Genomic DNA, 21,284 nt, shown 5'->3' on the forward strand with positions numbered 1-21,284 from the left:
CTCTCTCCATTCTCTTTCTTTCTCTTTCCATTCTCTTTCTGAACGCTGTGGTTGGTGTAGCAATAACAACGCTGTGGTTGGTGTAAGTACATGAAAGAAAAACGTGACATATCTTTTCAAGACTTTTAGCATTTTGTCGCTCCACTTTACTGCATTGAAATGTCTAGCCTTAAATCTATAGATTGCGCATAGAGGCGATAGGGTTAGGGTCAACCGTTTGCTTTCTAAGCCTTTAATCAGGAAGTTGTTTTTTTTTTCGATTTTATTTTTTATTTTATAATTTGAAGTATGGGGCCAGATTTATATCAGCCTCGTTCTGGCCTAGCAAATCTACTAGGTCGGTGTAACAGTTAAACGCAGCCATCTGCAGGGCCGTCTTGCCGTTATTTAAAACAAAAATAGTAGAAACAAAATCTATAAAAAAAAAAAATACACATAAATGTAGCATGGGGGAAAAAAAGTGACATAGTCGAGTGAAAGAGAAAGGAATTGTACTGACTCAAAGTTTTGGCCTACTTGTAGACTAGCTCATTAAATAGCTTTCTTTGGCTCTAATATTTCAAACTAGACACTGAGCAGGGAACTTACTTACTTACTTACTTATATAGGAGTAAAACGTTTCTTCTTCGCATAAAGGTATAAAGACCTGGGTAATGATTTCCTGACAGGTCCTGTAGTATACTATTAACTTATTAATTCTTAGTGCAAAGTCTGACTTTCTCATTTTGACAAGTGAATGTCTGCTATTGCCAATGAGAATCTATGCTAACGATCTAGCAATAATCATTCACATACCAAAACAGAAATCTGAAGATACAGTCGTTCCTTAAAAACAAAAGATAAATAAGTCCATAGCGTTCCAAAAGTCACAGACTCAACACTTAGGACAAGCTTCCATATGCCTAGCGTTCCAAGAGTCATAGACTCAACATTTAGGACAAGTTTCTATAGGCCTAGCGTTCCAAGAGTCAGAGGCTCAACTCTTAGGATATTTACACATAAGTACGTGTGTTATCTAGTCATGCATTTTAATTAAAGAATTCAATTGGTTGGTTTTTTATGGCTGATTCAGATAACCAGTTCCAAGCTTTAATGGTACTACGAAAAAGTTACCACTTGCACAAGTTCGGCGAAGCATATAGTTATAATTTATATTTATGGTTCTAATTTATGGTTTAGTGTTTTAGGTATTGTGACCTTATTTTAAAGCACTGTTCGCTAATGTGGTTTTGATCTTCATGTGTAGTGATAATCTTTAACTAATTATAAGATGTAGGGCCTTTGTCTACTTTTTTTTTCTTTTGTTTAGTCTGTTTAACTTTTTTAGCATGAATAATATTAGTGTTCAATTGTCTATTGTTTTAAATTCTTAATAATTACCATTTTTCTTGCTTGAAAGACATTCTCCAATCTGGTTCCCATTTCTTTAATTCCTCTATTTTTTTTTATTTCAGTATTTTATATTGTCTTAATTGTTCTTTATAGCCTACTAATGCTATTCTTCTACAGAAAGTCTAAAGTTTTGTTCCAGGATAGTTTAATTAAGTTTTTCTTTCCTTTTTTTAGGGGGGGGGGGCAAACATTCATAGAAAAAACGTCTATATAAATGCATTCGTGTTTTTCTAAGGGGATAAAAATAATCTACTTCCGAATAAAAAGATCAATTTAATAAAGTAAAAAAAAACGAAATAATTGCTAATTATTTTATACAGGTAAAGTACTAGATTCACTAGATGGGCGGTAAGTAGGCCAATATGAATCCTATTGTATATTCATGTTCTAGGATTCTACTCAGAAATACACAAAGATGGACATAAGTATGGACAATGGATCCTACCTTTATGTTTGTGTTTCACAGTCTCATCTTCAAATACATCACAAGGTCCTTCACATTGCATGTCGTCCTTAACACGTGACAGCTCGGCACTAATACATCTGTCACTCTTCATTTCCTGCTGTAGTATCTGCGTACACTCGTTAAAACCGAACAGTACGGACATGTCTACAGCCCTCAGGTACTTCTTGCTTGACCCAGATGATCTTCGGCGGTACTTCCCCTGTCCGGGCTTCTGTCTCATATCAATCTTTTCTGAGATTGGGGCCCTGTACCAGACGTTGCACCTGTACTTCAGGAGCGTCTCCACGACCTTCGTGTGGCCGTTGGAGGCGGCGAGGATCAGGGGGCTGAATTTGAAGTATGGGGCCAGATTTATATCAGCCCCGTTCTGGCATAGCAAATCTACTAGGTCGGTGTAACCGTTGAAGGCAGCCATCTGCAGGGCCGTCTTACCGTCCATGGTGTACAAATTAGCTGTGGCACGGTGCCGTAACAATAGCTCCGTAACCTTTTGATGACGAAAACACACTGCGAGCATAAGGGCAGTCCACCCATCCCCAGTCTGCTTATCGACCTCGCTTCCGGTTTTCAAAAGTGTTTCCACGGTTTCGGCGTGTCCCAGGAGGGCGGCAATCATTAGAGCAGTGTAACTGGAGTCAACTGGTTCCATCAATTCGTTCGAGGTGCGGACCTCGAGGATGCTGCCGTGGGTTTTGTTCGCCAGATGAATGAGTGGCGTCCACCAGCCCATGCTCTGCAAGAGAAGTTGGGCGATGTCTGTAAAACCGTTTTGAGAGGCAAACAGCACAGCCTCGCTGATGTGGACTTTATCTTCTTGCTCCAATAACGTTTGAACGATCTGCTTATGCTTGAGCTTGGCTGCTAGGAAAAGAGCGTTGCTTCCCTCTTCATTGGTTAGGTTGACATCTGCTCCGTTCTGCAAAAGTAAATGAACAAGACTCTCGTGATTGTGTTCCACCGCGACCATCAGAGGCGTGTAGTCGTGCGTGTTTCTGCAGTCTACATCAGCACCTTGAAGCAAGAGCTTCTGCGCCACTGTCAACTCTCCTTCAGTGCACGCCACCATGAGGGCGTCGCGCCCATGCTCTTCGGCCAAATCCTCACTCTCATATTCTTTTAACTTCATCCAGTTGCTTCGGTCAGGAAAAATAGTTTGGCCAATAAACAACTGATCAATTTCTTCTTCCAAGTTCAGAGACCAATTAGCCTCCCCCATGAATAGGATCCACTTTAAACTCGGCTATCATTCACCTGGTGTCTAGCACAGCACTCATTCACCTGGTGTCTAGCACAGCACTCACTCGCCTGGTTCGTAGAACGGATTTCATGGAACTTAAATTTAAGATTTTATTTTTTTTTTAATGTAAATTATAACTACGATTCGCTAATAAAAAAAGTCTTAATAATGGCTTTTTTAAACGTTTTGATCTGATATAAATAAAATAAAGGTAAAATAAGTATTCATTGACGTTTTAAAAAAATGACTCTGGGTCTAAATCTTTATCTAGGCGGCTAGGCCTATATGAAATCTATATTTCCTATGAACTTATAGCCTACTAAAGGCCCATTGAACTGTATGCCTGACAGAAAGCATCCTTTTATGAGCAATAATTTTAAATACAACACACTAATATGTAAAGTACTTAATATACATGTAAAGTTACGCTTGAGTTTTAAAAAATCCTTCTGAAACTAAAGTAGTGTTTAAATAGATGTAATGTTACATTGAGCTAGCAACCAAAACAACACTAAAATTACACACGCTACACACTATCACATAGTCCAATATGATGTTCATCAATTCTCTACATATCACAACTAGTCATTCAATGTGTTAAAGTCACTACTGGTCACGAAGTAACGTTCCAGTATAAACGACAAAACAAAAAAACACACAATGAGTTTTAAGGAAGTTATTTTTCCCTGCTTGCTTTGTCTATTATGTCAGTGCGACCACGGCCACGAATAACTACGATCCAATTTTGATTTAAGTCTGTGCCGCTAAAGAGCAAATATATACCTTTATACTTAGTATAGATCTATTTGTAAACAAGGAAATAAATTATTGCTATGCGTTGACTACACATACACACAAAGACTGCGATATATATAGACATTGAAATAACAACAAAGGCTTCGATAAGAATTATGGCTAAAGTTGTATTACACTTAAAGCATACTTTTACATATAGCCTACACACACACACACACAGAGAGACAGACAGAGAAACATACATACATATATCATGGCCGGCCTTAGATAATTAAAAGCCCTAGGCGAAGAGAATTTTGTTGGCCCCAAATGAAATAGAAAAAAAAAATAAACAGCGAAAAAATAAAATTACGCAATTTATTTAAAACCTAGTGACTCCAACAGTAACATTGAGCACAAGTTTCGCTATTTCTTCAATAAAAAAATCTTTAGAGTTCTTTGCGCGGCCTCACCAATCGGAGGCCCTGGGTACTGCCTTGTTTGTCTATGCCTAAGGCCAGCCCTGCATACATACATGCATACATACATACATGTATACGGCCAGACTGAGAGACTGACAGAAAGACAAATAGACACAGACAGACAGATAGACACAGACAGACAGACAGACAGATAGATAGATAGATAGATAGATAGATAGATAGATAGATAGATAGATAGATAGATAACAAAGATTAAAAAGATAGTATTGTTCACAAGAAAGTTATTCAAGTTATTTGAAGTTGTATTAGTTAAAGATTTATAACGCCTACATCGGTTTAGTCAGAGGTGTAGTTAGGGTGGGGGAGAATTTGAAAATTCCCCCGGACCCCACTTGAAGGGGTCCCCCAAATGGGTGTTTTTTACAATAAATCTTAAATATTGCATAAAATGCAATGGGGCCCCAATGAGTGCAAGCCCCCCCCCCCCGGGCTCCCAAATGATGGCAAATTCCTAGCTACGCCACTGGGTTAAGTTGTCTACCAGCAGTTTTGGTGCTGCAAGTCAACGACGGTCAACAACAATCATAAACAATGGACCTATAACATCATAAACAATGGTGTGTCAACAAAAAGGCTGGAGCAGCATACACAGGACCTGTAACATCATAAACAATGGTGTGTCAACAAAAAGGCTGGAGCAGCATACACAGGACCTGTAACATCATAAACAAAGGTGTTGTGTGTTAGACACCTTATTTATATAGGTTAGTTATTTTAGTTATTTAGCGACGCACCATAGTAGACGCATATTGAACGGGACTAGTGACGTTTGGGATATGTTGGGTTAGAGACCGGAAAATCAGTTAGCGATAGAACACTCCAGGGTAACGACGTGTTTAGTGACAGAGACTTCTACTGTGGCCTTTTATCATAATAAATATATATTAACTTGTTCATCATCGTTGACTACATCTCTTCACCTGTTACAATTGATGTGCCAGTTCTTGTTTGTGTTGTTGGTCAACTACACGTAATACACCCGAACAATTACACCCAAACGATTGCAGAGTAATTGGTTGACTTCAAGACAGCCTGAACTAGCAACATCACAGTGGCGACCCCGAACCTCGAAGCCCGACGAACATCGAACCGGACCTCGAAGCAGAACGTTTACTCAGGTGAGGGTCGTGCACTCGAAGTTATAAGATTTCATCGGAGTACGGCTGAACACAGCAGCATCGCAGAGTGACTTTGTTCTGGATCTACATACAGTCGTCGCCTGTTTGATCGCACGTTCAACGAGCCGTTAACTCAGGGTGACCTTCGTCAGGACCGTAATCATCGCAACGTCTGGTCTGCTTAACCAGTATATTATCAAAGCCTGATCTTCATATGCTGAATCGACCTACAACCAGAGAAACCGTTCATTCATAACGAGTGAGGGATCGTTAGTGAACCTGTTGGACATATTTTTTCTTCGTCATAGGAGCCACATTGAGTATCAAGTTTTACCTCGCCAGTTCGAGAAGGACAGTTTGCCCGCTGTCAGAAGTATTGTGAGTACTACAAGTTTGGTAGCTAACTAAATCGAAATCGCTCTGTCGTCTTACCCTTGGAGAGATTCTTGTGGAGCAGTTTGCTCATTGAACCGGTTGCTTGCCACGTTTATAACGGTCACTGTGTTTAACCTTTGGAAGGTTAGTGAAGTAATCTTTATCAGTACTGAACATTGATCTATCTAGTATTCGTCGGTCTAGACCATACCTAGACTTGTTAGCAGTGAAGTTGTGGAAACAGCTACATCCACTTAATTTCGTTGAAAACCGTTAATCGTCTAACGGAACGTCGTCGGAGGTGACCTTGGTTTCACCTAGTCTACATTGGACAGTTTGGTCTAGTGAAGCAGAGTACAACAGCAAACTTCGTCGTACTACCAGAGTAGCAGCAGAAGCAGTGAACTATTTTAGAGAACCGTTATTCGTCAGCCCAGATCAAGTCATCGTCGAGAAAGTCGTTATTCGTCAGCCCAGATCAAGTCATCGTCAAGAAAGCCGTTATTCGTCAGCCCAGATCAAGTCATCGTCAAGAAATTCGTTATTCGTCAGTCGTCCAGATCAAGTTGCCGTCAAGAGACTGTTATTTGTCAGTAGTCATCTACACAAGTCAAGTCATCGCCAGAAGAACCGTTAACCTATTCGTCAGTAACTGTGTACACAAAGTCGTCGGAACTACACATACGGTCATCAACAGTCGTCGAAGAAACTAGAACATTTTGCTGTGGCATATCAGGACATCTGTGGCATTACGTGGGATACTGGTAGCACCGGAGAGCAGAGTCAGAACTGGAAGAGAGGCAGTGGAATTTGTTGTGATCTAGCATATTCGGGAGTCCGAACAAAGGGATCTTTCTTATCAAAAGCTAAGTGCCATTTTTCTTATTAGTGTATGTTTAGATTGCCCTTAGAAATAGATTTTGTCTAAATTTGGTACGTTAGCCTGAGTAAAATCAGGTGGTGCGCCTTAAAACCCGTCGGGGTAGAAGACGTAATTTAGATGAAAAGCTATATTATACGTTTAGGATTGTAATTTGTTTTGTTTGTATAAACGTCATATCCGTTGTTGCCTGGTTACTTCGTGACGTTATCATTGTGTGCCATATTGTCACATCCCAACCCATAGTGATAGTCTCATTTAATTATTTCATTTGTTTATATTATTTTAAATTATTTATTTTTATTAATTTAATTAGATCTGTATTTTTTTTTCACTTAATGATAGAAAGTGCGGGTAGGATTCTTTTACTGTGAATCAGACTAAAATAATTTTAGTTTGAGCGGTTAAAATCAAATATGATTTTGCCATGAGAATAATGCCGAAACTGGCTATGTAGTCAAACACTATCGTCTGGCTAAATTTAGATCTGCAAATTGTTGTACATCTCTTTGGTACAATTTGATTATCTAGACTCTACTTTGAAATATTATTAATTGAAAAATGAATGAAGGTAGTACATTCTAGATATATGTATCTTGTTGAAGATATATTTGACATTGTATACACATATTTGTTTCGTATGGTTAAATAGAACCATAATCTAATCTAGATCTGGACTCTAGACAGTCTTTGAATTTACTCTAAACACTTCACTGTGACTTCAGTCATACCAGATTTTAAAATTGATCATAGTTATTCATACTAGATCTAAAAGTCATAGTGCTCTTGATAACTATAGATCTAAATAGTATTATTATACATACTATAATATACTAGATTTAAATTTGTGTGTAATACTGGACCTAATATACAGATTTGAATATAACCATAATAACTCAGACTAGATTTACACATTTACTAAATCTATAGATAGAGACATAACATTTAAAATTTGTATAAAAGTGTGGAAAAACATAAATATAAAATAAGTTTAAAGTATAGCCATAACCAATATAGGCTAAGTAAAAATATATATAAAATATAAAACACAATGGCTACATCATCATATGTGGACCTTAAGGAGGTTAAGGAAACAGCTATGCAGGATGGAAAGGCCATGGAGTTAAAAGGAAAAGACTTAGCCGCTTATGTACAGCAAGTTGTGAGGGAAGAAATGGAACGTCAAGATAAAATAAGAAGGGAAAAAGAAGAGATAGAAAGACAAGAAGAACATCAAAGACAAGAGATAGAGAGGCAAGAAAGGATCAGAAAGGAAGAATATGAAAAGCAAAAAGAAGACCAAGAAAGGCAGAGAGAGCATGAAGCTAAAATGGAAAAGATGAGATTGGACGCAGCACAAGCCAGAGCCCAAACTGAACAAAGAAATAACACAAATAACTCAAATAATTATACCACTCAAAGAGACAACCCTAATTCACAGACATGGCTAAAGAGAAAGATACAAAGTTTTGATGAACAGAAGGATGACATTGGTGATTTCCTGAAAAGATATGAGGCAAAAATGTCTACATTTAATATGCCTGAAGAAGAATGGTCTGAAATACTGATAGACTTTGTTCATGGTCAAGCTCTAACAATATGCCAAAATCATGACCATCATATTGATGATAGCTATCAGGTTTTAAAAAGAGAGTTATTAAATGCATATGGTCATAATGCTACAACTTTTAGAAAGAAATACTTTGACAATATACCATCATTAGGAATAGAACCCCAAACTACCATTAATATGGAAAAGGATTTTTTCAATAAGTGGGTAAAATTAGAAAAAGTGAATAACTCTTATGAAGGATTAAAAAATTTTATTCTAGTGGACAACTTTGTAAATAAATGTGATCCTCAGTTACAATCTTTTATTAGAGAAAGAAACCCAAAAACTATAGATGAAATAACAGAAATAATGAGAGTATACAAAAATGCCTATCCAAATAAACCATTTTCTGATAGGGATAAGAGCAAAGTAGATTTAATAGGATACACCAAAGAAAATGTTGATAGAAGTAGAAATAGAAACAGATCAAATAGTGGAAATAGAAAATATAGTGAAATAACCTGTTTTAAATGTCAAGGAAAAGGTCATATAGCAGCTAACTGTAGAAGAGGGAATAGTAGGTCTGGAAGTAGAAATAGATACAATGAACAAAATAACAATAGATATAGGAGTAGAGATAGGAATGACAAGGGAAATTATAGATATAGGAGTTACAGTAGGGAATACAAAAATAAAGGTACAGATAGGGTATATTTCATGGAAGGAAATAGGAACAATTTTGCAGTGTACCCAGGGTTTGTAGATAGAATTCCAGTGGAATTAATCAGAGATTCAGGTTGTAACACTTTGGCAGTAAAAACTAAATTTGTCAAACCTCATTGGTATAAAGGGTTTACTAAGAAAGTAGAATTAGCAGATGGCACTGTAAGGGAATTTAAAGCTATAAGGGTATACATTGAAACTCCATTTTTCACTGGTTATTGTGATGGCATTGCAATACCAGAAATGAGATATGATATGTTAGTAGGAAACATAAAAGGAGTTAAAGAATGTTCAAGAAAAGAATTAGAAGACTGGCAAAACAAATACAAAAACATAAGACAAAATCATGAAAACATAGAAACACAAAATATAACAAGTATGATAATAACAAGATCAATGGATAAACAAAGTAAGAAACAGGAAAATACAATAAATGTAATAAGTAATGATAAAGAAAAAGAAACCAGTAATGTAATACAAATAGAAAATACAGATGTTAAGGAAAGAGAGATAGAAAATGAAACACAAAATAGTCTTGAAACACAAATATCTCAAAGTGAAAAAGAAACAATACCCAAATTTGCATTAGAACAAATGAATGACAATATTATTGGGAAAATTTATTCAAGAATATCAGATAAAAACAATAATAACCCAATGGAGAAATTTTGTATAGAGAATAAAATATTATTTAGACAAACAAGTAATGATAACAAGAAAATAAAACAACTTGTCTTACCACAGAAATATTGGAAAGATGTTTTAATCATGACACATGATAATAATTTAGCAGCACATAGGGGAGTAAAGAAATGTTATAGGAATTTGTCAAAACAAGTATTTTGGCCCAAAATGAAAGCAACAATCAACAAATACATAAACTCATGTGACATATGTCAAAAGAGATCTAACAAAAGCCTAGTGAATAAAGCACCTATTCAAGAAATGGATGAACCTACAGCACCATTTCAGAAAGTATCTATTGATTTAATAGGTCCTTTAATTCAAACTGAAAATAATAACAAATACATTTTAACAGTAATAGACATGTTTAGTAGATACCCAGAGGCAATCCCATTATCAAATACAAGTGCAGAAAATATCATTAATGCCATAACTCAAAAAGTAATTACAAGACATGGTATACCTAAAATTATATTGAGTGATCAGGGATCTCAGTTTAAGTCAGAACAATTTAAGAAATGGACTAAACAATACAATATACAACACATATACTCTTCGGTTTACCACCCGGAGAGTAACGGTTTATGTGAACGATATGGTGGATCATTAAAAAGATCACTAACAAAAATAATTCAGAATAATCAGAACAAGTGGGATCATTACATTAACTATGTACTATTTGCTCATAGAAACAACATCCATGAAGCAACACAATTTTCACCATATGAAATAATACATGGAAGAAAACCCAGAGATGAATTAGATGTTTTTAAAGAAAATCTAATAGGCAATGAGAATAAATTAAATAATGACAGTGAAACAACAATCACAACAGAATTGAAAGAAATATGGACTCAAGCATATAACAACAATAAGAAGTACAAACAAAGTGCTCATGAGAATATAAATAAGAAAAGACAATTGAAAACACTAGAAGTAGGAAACAATGTATTAATATTGATAAATGACCTGAAAAATAAAATTGGTAAACAATGGAAAGGTCCATTTAAGGTGATAAAACAAATTAGTGATGTGAATTATCAAATTGAAATAAATGGGAAAATTAAAACATATCACATAAATAATTTGAAACTGTATCATGATAGAGAAGATGAGTTGATACAAAACATTCAGGAGGAAATAGAAAATAAATTTTCAGAAAGAGAAGAATGCTTGATGATAATAACAAATGAAAATCATAATGAAAATGATATTAAGGAAATACCTGTAATAGAAACAAAAGAGAATCAAACTTGGCAAAAGATTAATCTTAATAATCTAACTAAGGAAAAGTCAAAAGATATAACTAAAATAATACAGGAATACAAAGAAATTTTTTCCAGCATACCAGGAAAAACTAATATTATTAAACATGACATTAAAGTAACAGACTCAAAACCTATCAAGCTTAAGCCATATAGAATACCGCTACATTTACAAGACAAAGTAAAGAAAGAAATAGACAATTTACTAGAATCAGGTATAATTGAACCATCAACATCTCCTTATGCTTCACCAATTGTGATAGCCAAAAAGAAGAATGGAGATATAAGGTTATGTATTGATTATAGGAAACTTAACAACATCACAGAATTTGACCCATATCCAATGCCAAATATAGAGGATATTTTACATAAATTAAATGGAGCAAAATTTTTTACTAAATTAGATTTAACTAAAGGTTATTGGCAAATACCTTTAACAGAAAATGCAAAACCTTACACAGCATTTGTAACACCATATGGTATTTTTCAATGGAATTATATGAGTTTTGGATTAGTAAATGCACCTGCCACATTTAATAGAATGATGAACATGATAATTGGAAACAAAGAAAATGTTATTTGCTATTTGGATGACATATGTATTTTTAATAATAGTTGGGAGGAACATTTGGTAGATGTAAAAGAAGTATTCAAAATAATAAAAGAAAGTGGACTTACAATTCAAGCAGAAAAAGTAGAAATAGGATTGGAGGAAATAATTTTCTTAGGACATAAAGTAAATAACAACATGATTAGCCCTATTGAAGATAACATAAAGAAAGTACTTAATATTGAAATACCTACAACAAAAAGACAAATTAAAAGCATATTGGGAATAGTAAATTATTACAGAAAGTTTATAAAGAACTTAGCAGAAATAGTGAATCCACTAAATGACTTACTTAAAAAAGGAAAACCTCAAAAAGTAGTTTGTAATGAGGAATGTGTGAAAGCTATTGACAGAATTAAAGATGTTTTTAGTCATGAACTAATATTAAGACTACCTGATAAAGACAAAATATTTTATGTCACAACTGATGCATCTGGTAATGCTATTGGTGGTTGTTTAATGCAGAACTATGATAACTTACATCCTATATTATATGTAAGTAGAAAATTGTCAGAGGCAGAAAAAAAATATAGTGTCATTGAAAGAGAAGCCTTAGCTGTAATATGGGTAATTACTAAGCTAGAGAGCTATTTAATAGGAAGGAAATTCATATTATTAACTGATCATAAACCTATTCAATATATACAGCAAAAGAGCATGAAAAACAGTCGTGTTTATAGATGGTTCTTAGCACTACAGGAATATAAATTTGAAGTGAAAGCTATTAGTGGATCTGTGAATATTGTAGCTGATCTATTGTCTAGAATGACATTGAAATGAAATACTTTTGTAAATAAACTATGATTATATTGATGATGATTATATTGAGTATGTAATATATATTAATATATTGACACCATTTATATGTTATGAAAAAGGGAGATAAGTAAATTTGATGTTAAGCATTTAAAAGTAAGTATGGATATATTTTTTTTTGTGTGAATCATTTCATATATCATTGACGAAAGTTAGTTCTATGGAAAAGGGTGAGTATAAAAGAAAAATGGACAAAAGCGTATAAAAGGGTGGTAAGAAAAAATGTATTGAATGTGTAAATAAAGTTTGTAATTGTTTTTTGAAATATTGTATTTTATCAGATTACTGCCAGTGAAGAACATTTGAGATGTGTAGGACATGCCCATAAGATGCCACATTTTCCTCCATGATGAACGGTGTACCAATGAAGATGATTTTGGAATGTTATGAACTGTTATGAACATTGAATATGAGGAACTGTCAAGATGAAGATGTCAAGATGAAGATGTCAAGATTTTATGTTTGTGGTCTTCCCCTTAAATTGAAAATGCCCTTGTAAGACTTGACAGTAGTGGAAAAATATTGACATATTTTTTTTTCAAGGGGGGGAGGAATCTGTTAGACACCTTATTTATATAGGTTAGTTATTTTAGTTATTTAGCGACGCACCATAGTAGACGCATATTGAACGGGACTAGTGACGTTTGGGATATGTTGGGTTAGAGACCGGAAAATCAGTTAGCGATAGAACACTCCAGGGTAACGACGTGTTTAGTGACAGAGACTTCTACTGTGGCCTTTTATCATAATAAATATATATTAACTTGTTCATCATCGTTGACTACATCTCTTCACCTGTTACAATTGATGTGCCAGTTCTTGTTTGTGTTGTTGGTCAACTACACGTAATACACCCGAACAATTACACCCAAACGATTGCAGAGTAATTGGTTGACTTCAAGACAGCCTGAACTAGCAACATCACATGTGTCAACAAAAAGGCTGGAGCAGTATAAACAGGACCTGTAACACCATAAACAAGGCTATAAGGCAAAAACATAACAAGTTTACAAAGACAGTTTGTGTGGAGACAAACTCAAAATCAGAGCCCGAAGTGGTCCACACAGGCAGGTAAAAAGGTAGGTTTCAATATTTTCAGAAAGAACATCAGAATGAAATTCTATCAAAGACAAATGACAGAGAACAATGGAGAAGAAGGCTGACAGATTTTAAGTGGTACCACAGCCATCCAGCAGACCAAAGGATAGGTGAAAGTGAATGTGAAGTTAGATGTGAACCTGGCCTAACTGATGTCTTATAATGAATATCTAATTGATCGAATTGTTTTGTAAAGGGTCAATCTCTTACTCCTCAAGGAATTGAAGTATTATATAGAGATGTATGATGTCTGCAGTTCACGCTATAATATGGAAAAACTACATATTAATTGTTGTTTAAATTATGTCCAACTTATATGCACACTAAATAGATTTTTTCTCTTTTAAAAAAAATTAAACATTTTTTGTGTAAATGTAGGAGTTGGTATAACAGAACTTATTTAACTTAGCAATACAAATTTAATAAAAAAAAAAACTTTTTTGAGAAAAAATCTAACACCGTTTGCATAAATGTGTTACTAGTATGGTATATGTAAAGTGCCTCCGTGTGTGTTACTATTATTATAAATAGTTGTAAATGTGGTGTATTTTTATGAAAAAACTGCTTGCATAAGTTATTTTTAAAAAAATTAGATTTTTCGCTTACAGAAAATAAAAAGTAGCCGTTGCATCTGTATTTCGAATGGTCTAAAATATTATGATGTCGGATTTTTCACTATCTTTTCTAGTTTACGAGATCTGAACGGGACGGACGGACGGACATTCCACACAAAACTAATAGAGTCTATTCCGCTAAAAAGATAGCAGCATTAAAAAAGATGTACCATCGTAAACAAGGCTGCATCATCATAAACAAGTCTTAAACGTCATAAACAAGGCAGCAGAATTTAAAAAAAAAAATAGCTATAACACCATGACAAAGCGTCGTTACGGAATAGGTCAGTTAGGCGAGTGGAGAAGTGACTGTATTTTGTACCCACTTCTTCCCAACTCTGCTGACATCTACGAGTAGACCAATCACTGGTCTCGGTGTTATGGAATTAGTTTCTATAGTCAAGTGAGATGACGCAATTGGTAAAATACTATATTCATGTTTTTTTTCTCATTCTAAGCTTCGGTATAATAGTTAGTGTTTGGCTGTCACAGTGTGTCAGAGTGTGTAACTGATTTAGAGGGCTGTCTTGTATTTGATTTGGATTGTCTACACAATAGTATTAACAGATTGTTCCCACGTAAATTAAGTTATGTTTACAGACTCTCTTCGTTTGGCTGCGACAGAAGGGGGGGGGGGAGAGAATGAGAGCGAGAAAGAATGAGAGAGGAAGAAAGAATAAGAGAGAAAGAATGAGAGGGGAAGAGAGAAAGAATGAGAGAGGAAGAAAGAATAAGAGAGAGGAAGAAAGAATAAGAGAGAGAAAGAATAAGAGAAAGAAAGAATGAGAGATGAAAGAATAAGAGAGGAAGAAAGAATAAGAGAGAGAAACAATGAGATAAAGAAAGAATGAGAGAGAAAGAAAGAATGAGAGAGGAAGAATAAGGGAGGAAGAAAGAATAAGAGGAAGAAAGAAAGAATGAGAGAGGAAGAAATAATGAGAGAGGAAGAAAGAATAAGAGAAATAAAGAATGGGAGAGGAAGAAAGATTAAGAGGAAGAAAGAATGAGATAGGAAGAAAGAATAAGAGGATGAAAGAAAGAATGAGAGAGGAAGAAAGAATAAGAGGAAGAAAGAAAGAATGAGAGAGGAAGAAAGAATAAGAGATGAAGAAAGAATAAGAGGAAGAAAAAGAATAAGATAGGAAGAAAGAATAAGAGAAGAAAGAAAGAATGAGAGAGGAAGAAAGAATAAGAGAAAGAAAGAAAGAATGAGAGTGGAAGAAAGAATAAGAGAAATAAAGAATGGGAGAGGAAGAAAGAATGAGAGAGGAAGAAAGAAAGAATGAGAGAGGAAGAAAGAAAGAATGAAAGAGGAAGAAAGAATAAAAGAAAGAAAGAATGAGAGAGGAAGAAAGAAAGAATGAGAGAGGAAGAAAAAATAAGATAGGAAGAAAGAATGAGAGAGGAAGAAAGAATAAAAGAAAGAAAGAAAGAATGAGAGAGGACGAAAGAATAAAAGAAAGAAAGAAAGAATGAGACACGAAGAAAGAATAAGAGAAACAAAGCAAGAAAAAGACAACAACAAAAAAAGAAAATTTTGAATAAATGAGAGAAAGCATGAGAGATAGAGAGAGAGAGAGAGAATAAGGGACAGAGAATAGTGACAGAGATACAGAGAACGAACGAGCGCGAAAGAAGAAAAGAAATGTGTGTGAGAGAGAGAAAGAGATATAGAAAGAATTAGAGAGAAAGAATGAGTAAGAGAGAGAGAGAGAGAGAGTAATCAGACTTCGCTTACAATCGATCGTTTTCACCGGTCTGGTGCTACGCTACGCAACAACACTAAAGGGAAACTAATCCTTAGAAAAGTAGGCCTTTAGAACTTATGAGTAACTGGTCAAGTACCTAATTCACTTGTACTGTTCACGCCACTTAAACTTGAGAGTTTGAGAAAACCCCTTTAGAGTAACTGAAACTATGGGCAATAATTATAGACTGTTTTCAGAGTAGTTTCAAATAGCAAGACATGTTTGGTTAAGTAACGCCAAGTGGCTAACCACTAAGGTCTTTCTCTTGCCGTCATTATTGGATTCGCTGACAATTGTAGTCCAAACAGAATTTCCGTTGCTTTCCGTAGCTCGGATTCCTAATGGTGCTGAATGAATTTTAAATTGAAGAAAAGTTGTTGTTTTTTTAACTTACAGTAGACTATGTGGTATGTGTTTTTGAGAGGCTTAAACCGCTTGGCTATTTATCAAAGGGCTCAAGTTCGAAACCCAACTCGAATGTGTTTGCTGAGCGCCTAAAGGCAGGACGGAAAACTTCTCCCAGATATCCCCTCCCTCCGTTGGTCAACAAAAGAGATTGAACAGTAGCGCACTAGATAATATAAAGGAAAACATATTTTTAATATATATAAAAAAAGAAATACATTTTAAAAATGCTTTAAAAAAAAAAACAAAGTTTATATTAAGATTAACAATAAAAAAAAACATTCTATATTTTTTTTTTAAAGTGGAACGACCTGAATTCGAACTCATGGCTCAAGCCTTCACAGGCTTCTGGAGCCAACACGATAACCACTCTGTTGGTGGAAGATTGTATAGTTAGCACTGGCGGATCCAGGGGGGCGGACGAACTTTAGTATAGGATTCACACAATTTGTATACGAATTTATTACTTATGTTAAAAATATATACTAATTATTTATATTTCAACCTATTTTTAGATTATTTCGCCCCCCCCTCTAGTATATTGACCGATTTGGTGAGGTTGGGAGGGGGCGATGGTATCAATCCCGCCCCCCCCTAAACTTTCGAGTGGGGGGGCGGTCCAATTTATTTGTAGAAATCACAGCTTGCTAACAAAATCAATTAAATATCTATATTTGTGAAATTTGTTATTGATATTTTAACCAATCTTTATATTATGTCGTTCCCTGTTTGCCGATTGGTTGGGGGAGGGGGGCGAATACCTCTACTGCCCTTCCCATCTAAACCCTTTGAGTGGGGGGGGGCGGTCCGTTTTTATGGAGAAATCATAGTTTGAGAACAAAATTAGTTGAATAAATATATCAATTTTATATTATGTCGGTCCCTTTCTGGTATTTTAGCCGATTCGGTGGGGTGAGGGGGGGGGGGCGATTGCATGTACTGCCCTTCCCACTCTAGCCCTCTGAGTGCTGGGGGGGGGCGGTCCTATTTTTGTGGAGAATCATAGTTTGTGAACAAAATTAGTTGAATATCTATATAATATAAACTACGTATTGATATGTGACCCATTGTATATTATGTTGTACCACACTCTAATCTCAAATTGTATCATTAGTAAATTTAAATAAAAAAGGGTTGTACCAGGTGGGAGGGGCGATACATGCAATCGCATTTCCCCCATCGTACAAATCAATACTTTTTCTTTTTGTATTAAGTTAAGAAATTAAAAAATTTAAAAAATCTGTCACTAATATAATTTATATATACTATAAATTAAATTCTTATATCGAGTCGCCCCACCCCTATTCTTTAATGCCAAATGCAATCTTAAGCAGAAATTATTAAAGGAGCGAGGATTAATCATTTTCACTCTACCGCCCCTTCCCTTTTCAGACAAAGTTTATGTAATTTCACATGAATTTATCATAATTATTTTAAGAAAGACTTTGCATTGGAAAAGTTAGAATTCAAACAAAATTTTTTAGTATAAGAGTCATGATTGAGATGAGTTCTAAACCCAGGTAATCTATCCCTAGTCGCCTTTTCCCAACCTTTACTCAATCTGGTATTTTTCTAGTTAAATAAATTTGGGACTATAACTCGATATTTATACTTTTATTTTCTTGAACACTATTTATCGAATAACTTTTTTTTCAGCGGCGATCCTCAAAGCAAAAATCTAAATATGTGGGGTATCTTATCTTTTCAAGGAACAAACCGGTTTTATTTGCAATGTATTATGGGCCTATAAATTCATATTAAAATATTTTTCAAGTACAACATTATTCGAAACTCGAAAGGTCCTTTTTTAATAGTATGAATAATGAGCTTTAGGTCAGGAGAATGCTTTTCTGCAGTGAAGAATGCAAGAAAACGCGTTCGGCGTCGGGGCTTTGCCCCGAACTCCATTAATGAATAAATGAGCTGTGCTTGTCAGGAGAATGCGTTTCTGCAATGAAGAATGCAAGAAAACGCTTTTGGCGTCGGGGCTTCGCCCCGAACTCCATTGATGAATAAAGAGCTGAAGATGTCAGGAGAATACGTTTCTGCAGTGAAAAAAGCAAGAAAACTATTTTTTCGTCGGGGCTCCGAACCCCACAAGAAAACCTTATAGAGCTGCCCCAGTTGTTTTGTTTTTCGCCGAAGGTTGAGAAATGATATATAAATATGTATGTATATATGTATGTATATGTGTGTGTGTATGTGCTGTACGCACGTTTATGCATAGGGTTAGGGTTTACTGGGCGTTAGGGTTAGGGTTTGGAAAAAAATCGCCCCCCCCCACTCCAAAGTTCTGGATCCGCTAGTGATAGTTAGTCTGGTTCTATTTTTCAGGCCTGTGTTCACTAAGACATACGACGACCTATAAAGGGAACTAATTCAGCTTATACCACCACTTCTTGCAATAATGAAGCATAACAAGAAGAACATGGAATGAAAAATAATAGACCACCAACATATTTTTAAAGGAGGTATTGATAAAAAAAAACTTTTTTAATGCTGCTTATTGCTATTTATATTGAATAGATTTCTGTCTTCACCTTTTTTGTACTGTTGAATATTAAATAGATTACTGTATTCGCCTTTTTTGTACTGTTTCTGAAATAGTCTTTTCCTTAAAGCAAAAAGTGCGGTACATATTTTATTTAAAAAAAAAATTAATTTACTCTCAGAAGATTTATATACGTAGACACTCTAAGGACGTTATTATCTTTCTTTTGAAGGAACGTCTGCATTTAAAATAATTTACATGGAAAATATGCAGATTGCAACTGAGTTTAATGATAACACCAAATACTTCACTTAAATCTTCCAAAATAATAAACAACTGTATACAGTGGTATACTCACAATAGAAGAAGAAAAATGTTTGTTTTCAAGTCGTGAGAGGGAGAAGTATGACATTAAGCTGACAAGATAAAGTGACACCAGGCCGACGTGACCAACAGAATAGCAACATCATCCGGAGAGACCATAATCCATCTATCCATAGCTCAAGTGGAATTGTATTGGACATTTCATTAAACCAAACAAAGTTGCTCTTACAAACAAAAAAAAACATTAATATTGGCAATTATTTTAAACTTCATAGGAGATGTTGAATGATCGTATCCATATATATATTCTTGAAGACACTAAAGTGTGAGCTGTTATTTCCAGATTTGGCCTAAGACACGAAACAACACCCAAACTGTACTTTACAAGCATGAAAGTAGCGCTATATAAAAGCTTTAATTTGTTTAATTTATGAAGAGCATTTTTTTTTTGGTCAGCCAAAACCAAATGAGTAGACAATAATCTTCTCTGGACACGTGTTTACACGTGTTGCTCTTTTTGATCTAGACATTCTTTTGTATTACAAACAAATTTGATTATTAAAAAAAAAAAAGGGAAGTATTAGTATTTTGGTTAATTCAAAATGATCATTGGAAAAAATAGTAAATTACAAATCAAAACTGTACATCAATAACTTTAAATACTTTGAATAGTAGCCATGTTGTGTTAAGGCTAGTAGCCCCATGACCTTTAACCCCGAGCCATACCAACTAGTAAAGAAGAAAAACCCGAGGAGAGTGAGAGCGTGGATGGAATTGTAAAAGTGTAATTAGTATTTAAATAATTGGACTTAAAATATTAAACTTAGTATTAATATTACTTGGCATCGATTAACGCAACACGAAGCGCTATGGACTAAAATAACATGAAAATATGAGCAATAAATTACACAATTCGATACGGAACTAAAACAAAGGGAAAAAATAAGACAAACTTATGGAATAGAGTATTTCTACGGTGACGTCCCTTTAACCGTAACATAACCAATCCGTATTGCATTCTTAGCATGATACTGGCAGCTTTGAAATGTGGTTGCTACATTTAACAAGATAATTAATTTTTTTCTTTTTTTTAAATACTTTTTTTTTTAATTATATCAAGCGTAGTTGTATCAATTAGTTTAGATCAGTCATGTAGTTAAATTCGTAATAAATCCAGACTAACAATAATAAATTTGTGCGATTAAACATTTCTTTACCAATTGTTTTTGTATAGCGCAATGTTATAGGCCTACCACATAAGCAGTCAAGTACAAGTTATTTCCTTTGTTCGAGATACCAATCAAAATAATTAATTAGTTGGTTACTTTTTTTTTATTATTGATTCTTATTTCAACAGGTAAAAGAAAAACTTAGTGAGACAGAGTTGATAGAAGCTTTGTACAAAAATAAATAGAATTGTGGAGTTCCAAAGTCAAGCGTCTTGTGTGATTTCTTGGAGAAATAAATGTCCATTTAGTGAACAGCACAACACGTCTGCTTGAAAGATCTGAAGAGGACTGCAGATATGTGGGGAACACAAGAGAACTAGTATTCTTGAAGACACTCAAGTGTGAGCTGTTCTTGCCAGATGTGGCCTAAGACACGAAACAACACGCAAACATTACTTCCCTTTACAATCGAAGGAAGTCGAGAAATTGTAGCTTTGATTTTTCTGAAATATTTATATCATTTCACTTTTATATTTTAAATAAATATTATCTTTAGGCCTATGACGGTATGAGACTAAACTATTTAGCTAATTAAGCTGGAGATTGCACTTTTAAACCTAATTAGTTTCAATAATTCAATCATTAATGAAGTGATCTTGTGAAATTTATAAGTAAATAAGTAATCACGCTGCACGAGTTTATTAGTGAAACTTCAGCTTTAAAGCCTTCCTAGACTAACTAGCAGTACACACCCGGGGCTACGGCCGTTGATTCTCGTCCAGGTTTTTTCTATTGTTTGTTGATTCGCTTTCTAAAGATCAATCCATGGATACACACATTACGTTATTTTCTCTTGTGAATAAAGTCTGAATTGAAAATAATATATGCAAAATATGCAGAATGTTTCTTTTTTTTTTTTTTTCTAACTAGAAAGAAGAGATTAAAAAAAAGTGTTTTGAAAGGCGCGAGATTGGGGGGGGGGGGGGACCATCAAGCTGAACACAAAAGTGACACCGGCCATGACCAACAGTATCTACGTCACAGGTCACGAGGTTAGGTCATATTTAAGAAGATATACG

General features: G+C 34.8%; 1 protein-coding gene and 1 long non-coding RNA gene across 3 annotated transcripts in view; one reads left to right on the plus strand and one right to left on the minus strand.

Annotated features, from left to right (window-relative positions):
• LOC106050565 (ankyrin repeat domain-containing protein 17-like) overlaps positions 1-3,926 on the minus strand; it is a 54,077-nt gene extending 50,151 nt beyond the window's left edge. The window contains exon 1 of the mRNA XM_056040599.1: positions 1,838-3,926. Within this exon, the coding sequence (XP_055896574.1) occupies positions 1,838-3,074 (1,237 nt within the window). The 5' untranslated portion in view covers positions 3,075-3,926. The remainder of the gene's footprint in view (positions 1-1,837) is intronic.
• LOC129928100 (uncharacterized) overlaps positions 1-21,163 on the plus strand; it is a 37,805-nt gene extending 16,642 nt beyond the window's left edge. Inside the window, exons 1-3 of one of the 2 annotated variants that reach the window (XR_008779717.1) lie at positions 14,353-14,488; positions 18,556-18,692; positions 20,394-21,163. This is a non-coding gene — a long non-coding RNA (uncharacterized LOC129928100). Of the gene's footprint in view, positions 1-14,352; positions 14,489-18,555; positions 18,693-20,393 lie in introns of those variants that run through there. The other variant, XR_008779716.1, reaches the window with a different exon arrangement.
• The last annotated feature ends 121 nt before the right edge of the window (positions 21,164-21,284 follow it).

Source organism: Biomphalaria glabrata, chromosome 9 (assembly GCF_947242115.1).
Source record: "Biomphalaria glabrata chromosome 9, xgBioGlab47.1, whole genome shotgun sequence".
Taxonomy (NCBI): Eukaryota; Metazoa; Mollusca; class Gastropoda; family Planorbidae; genus Biomphalaria; species Biomphalaria glabrata.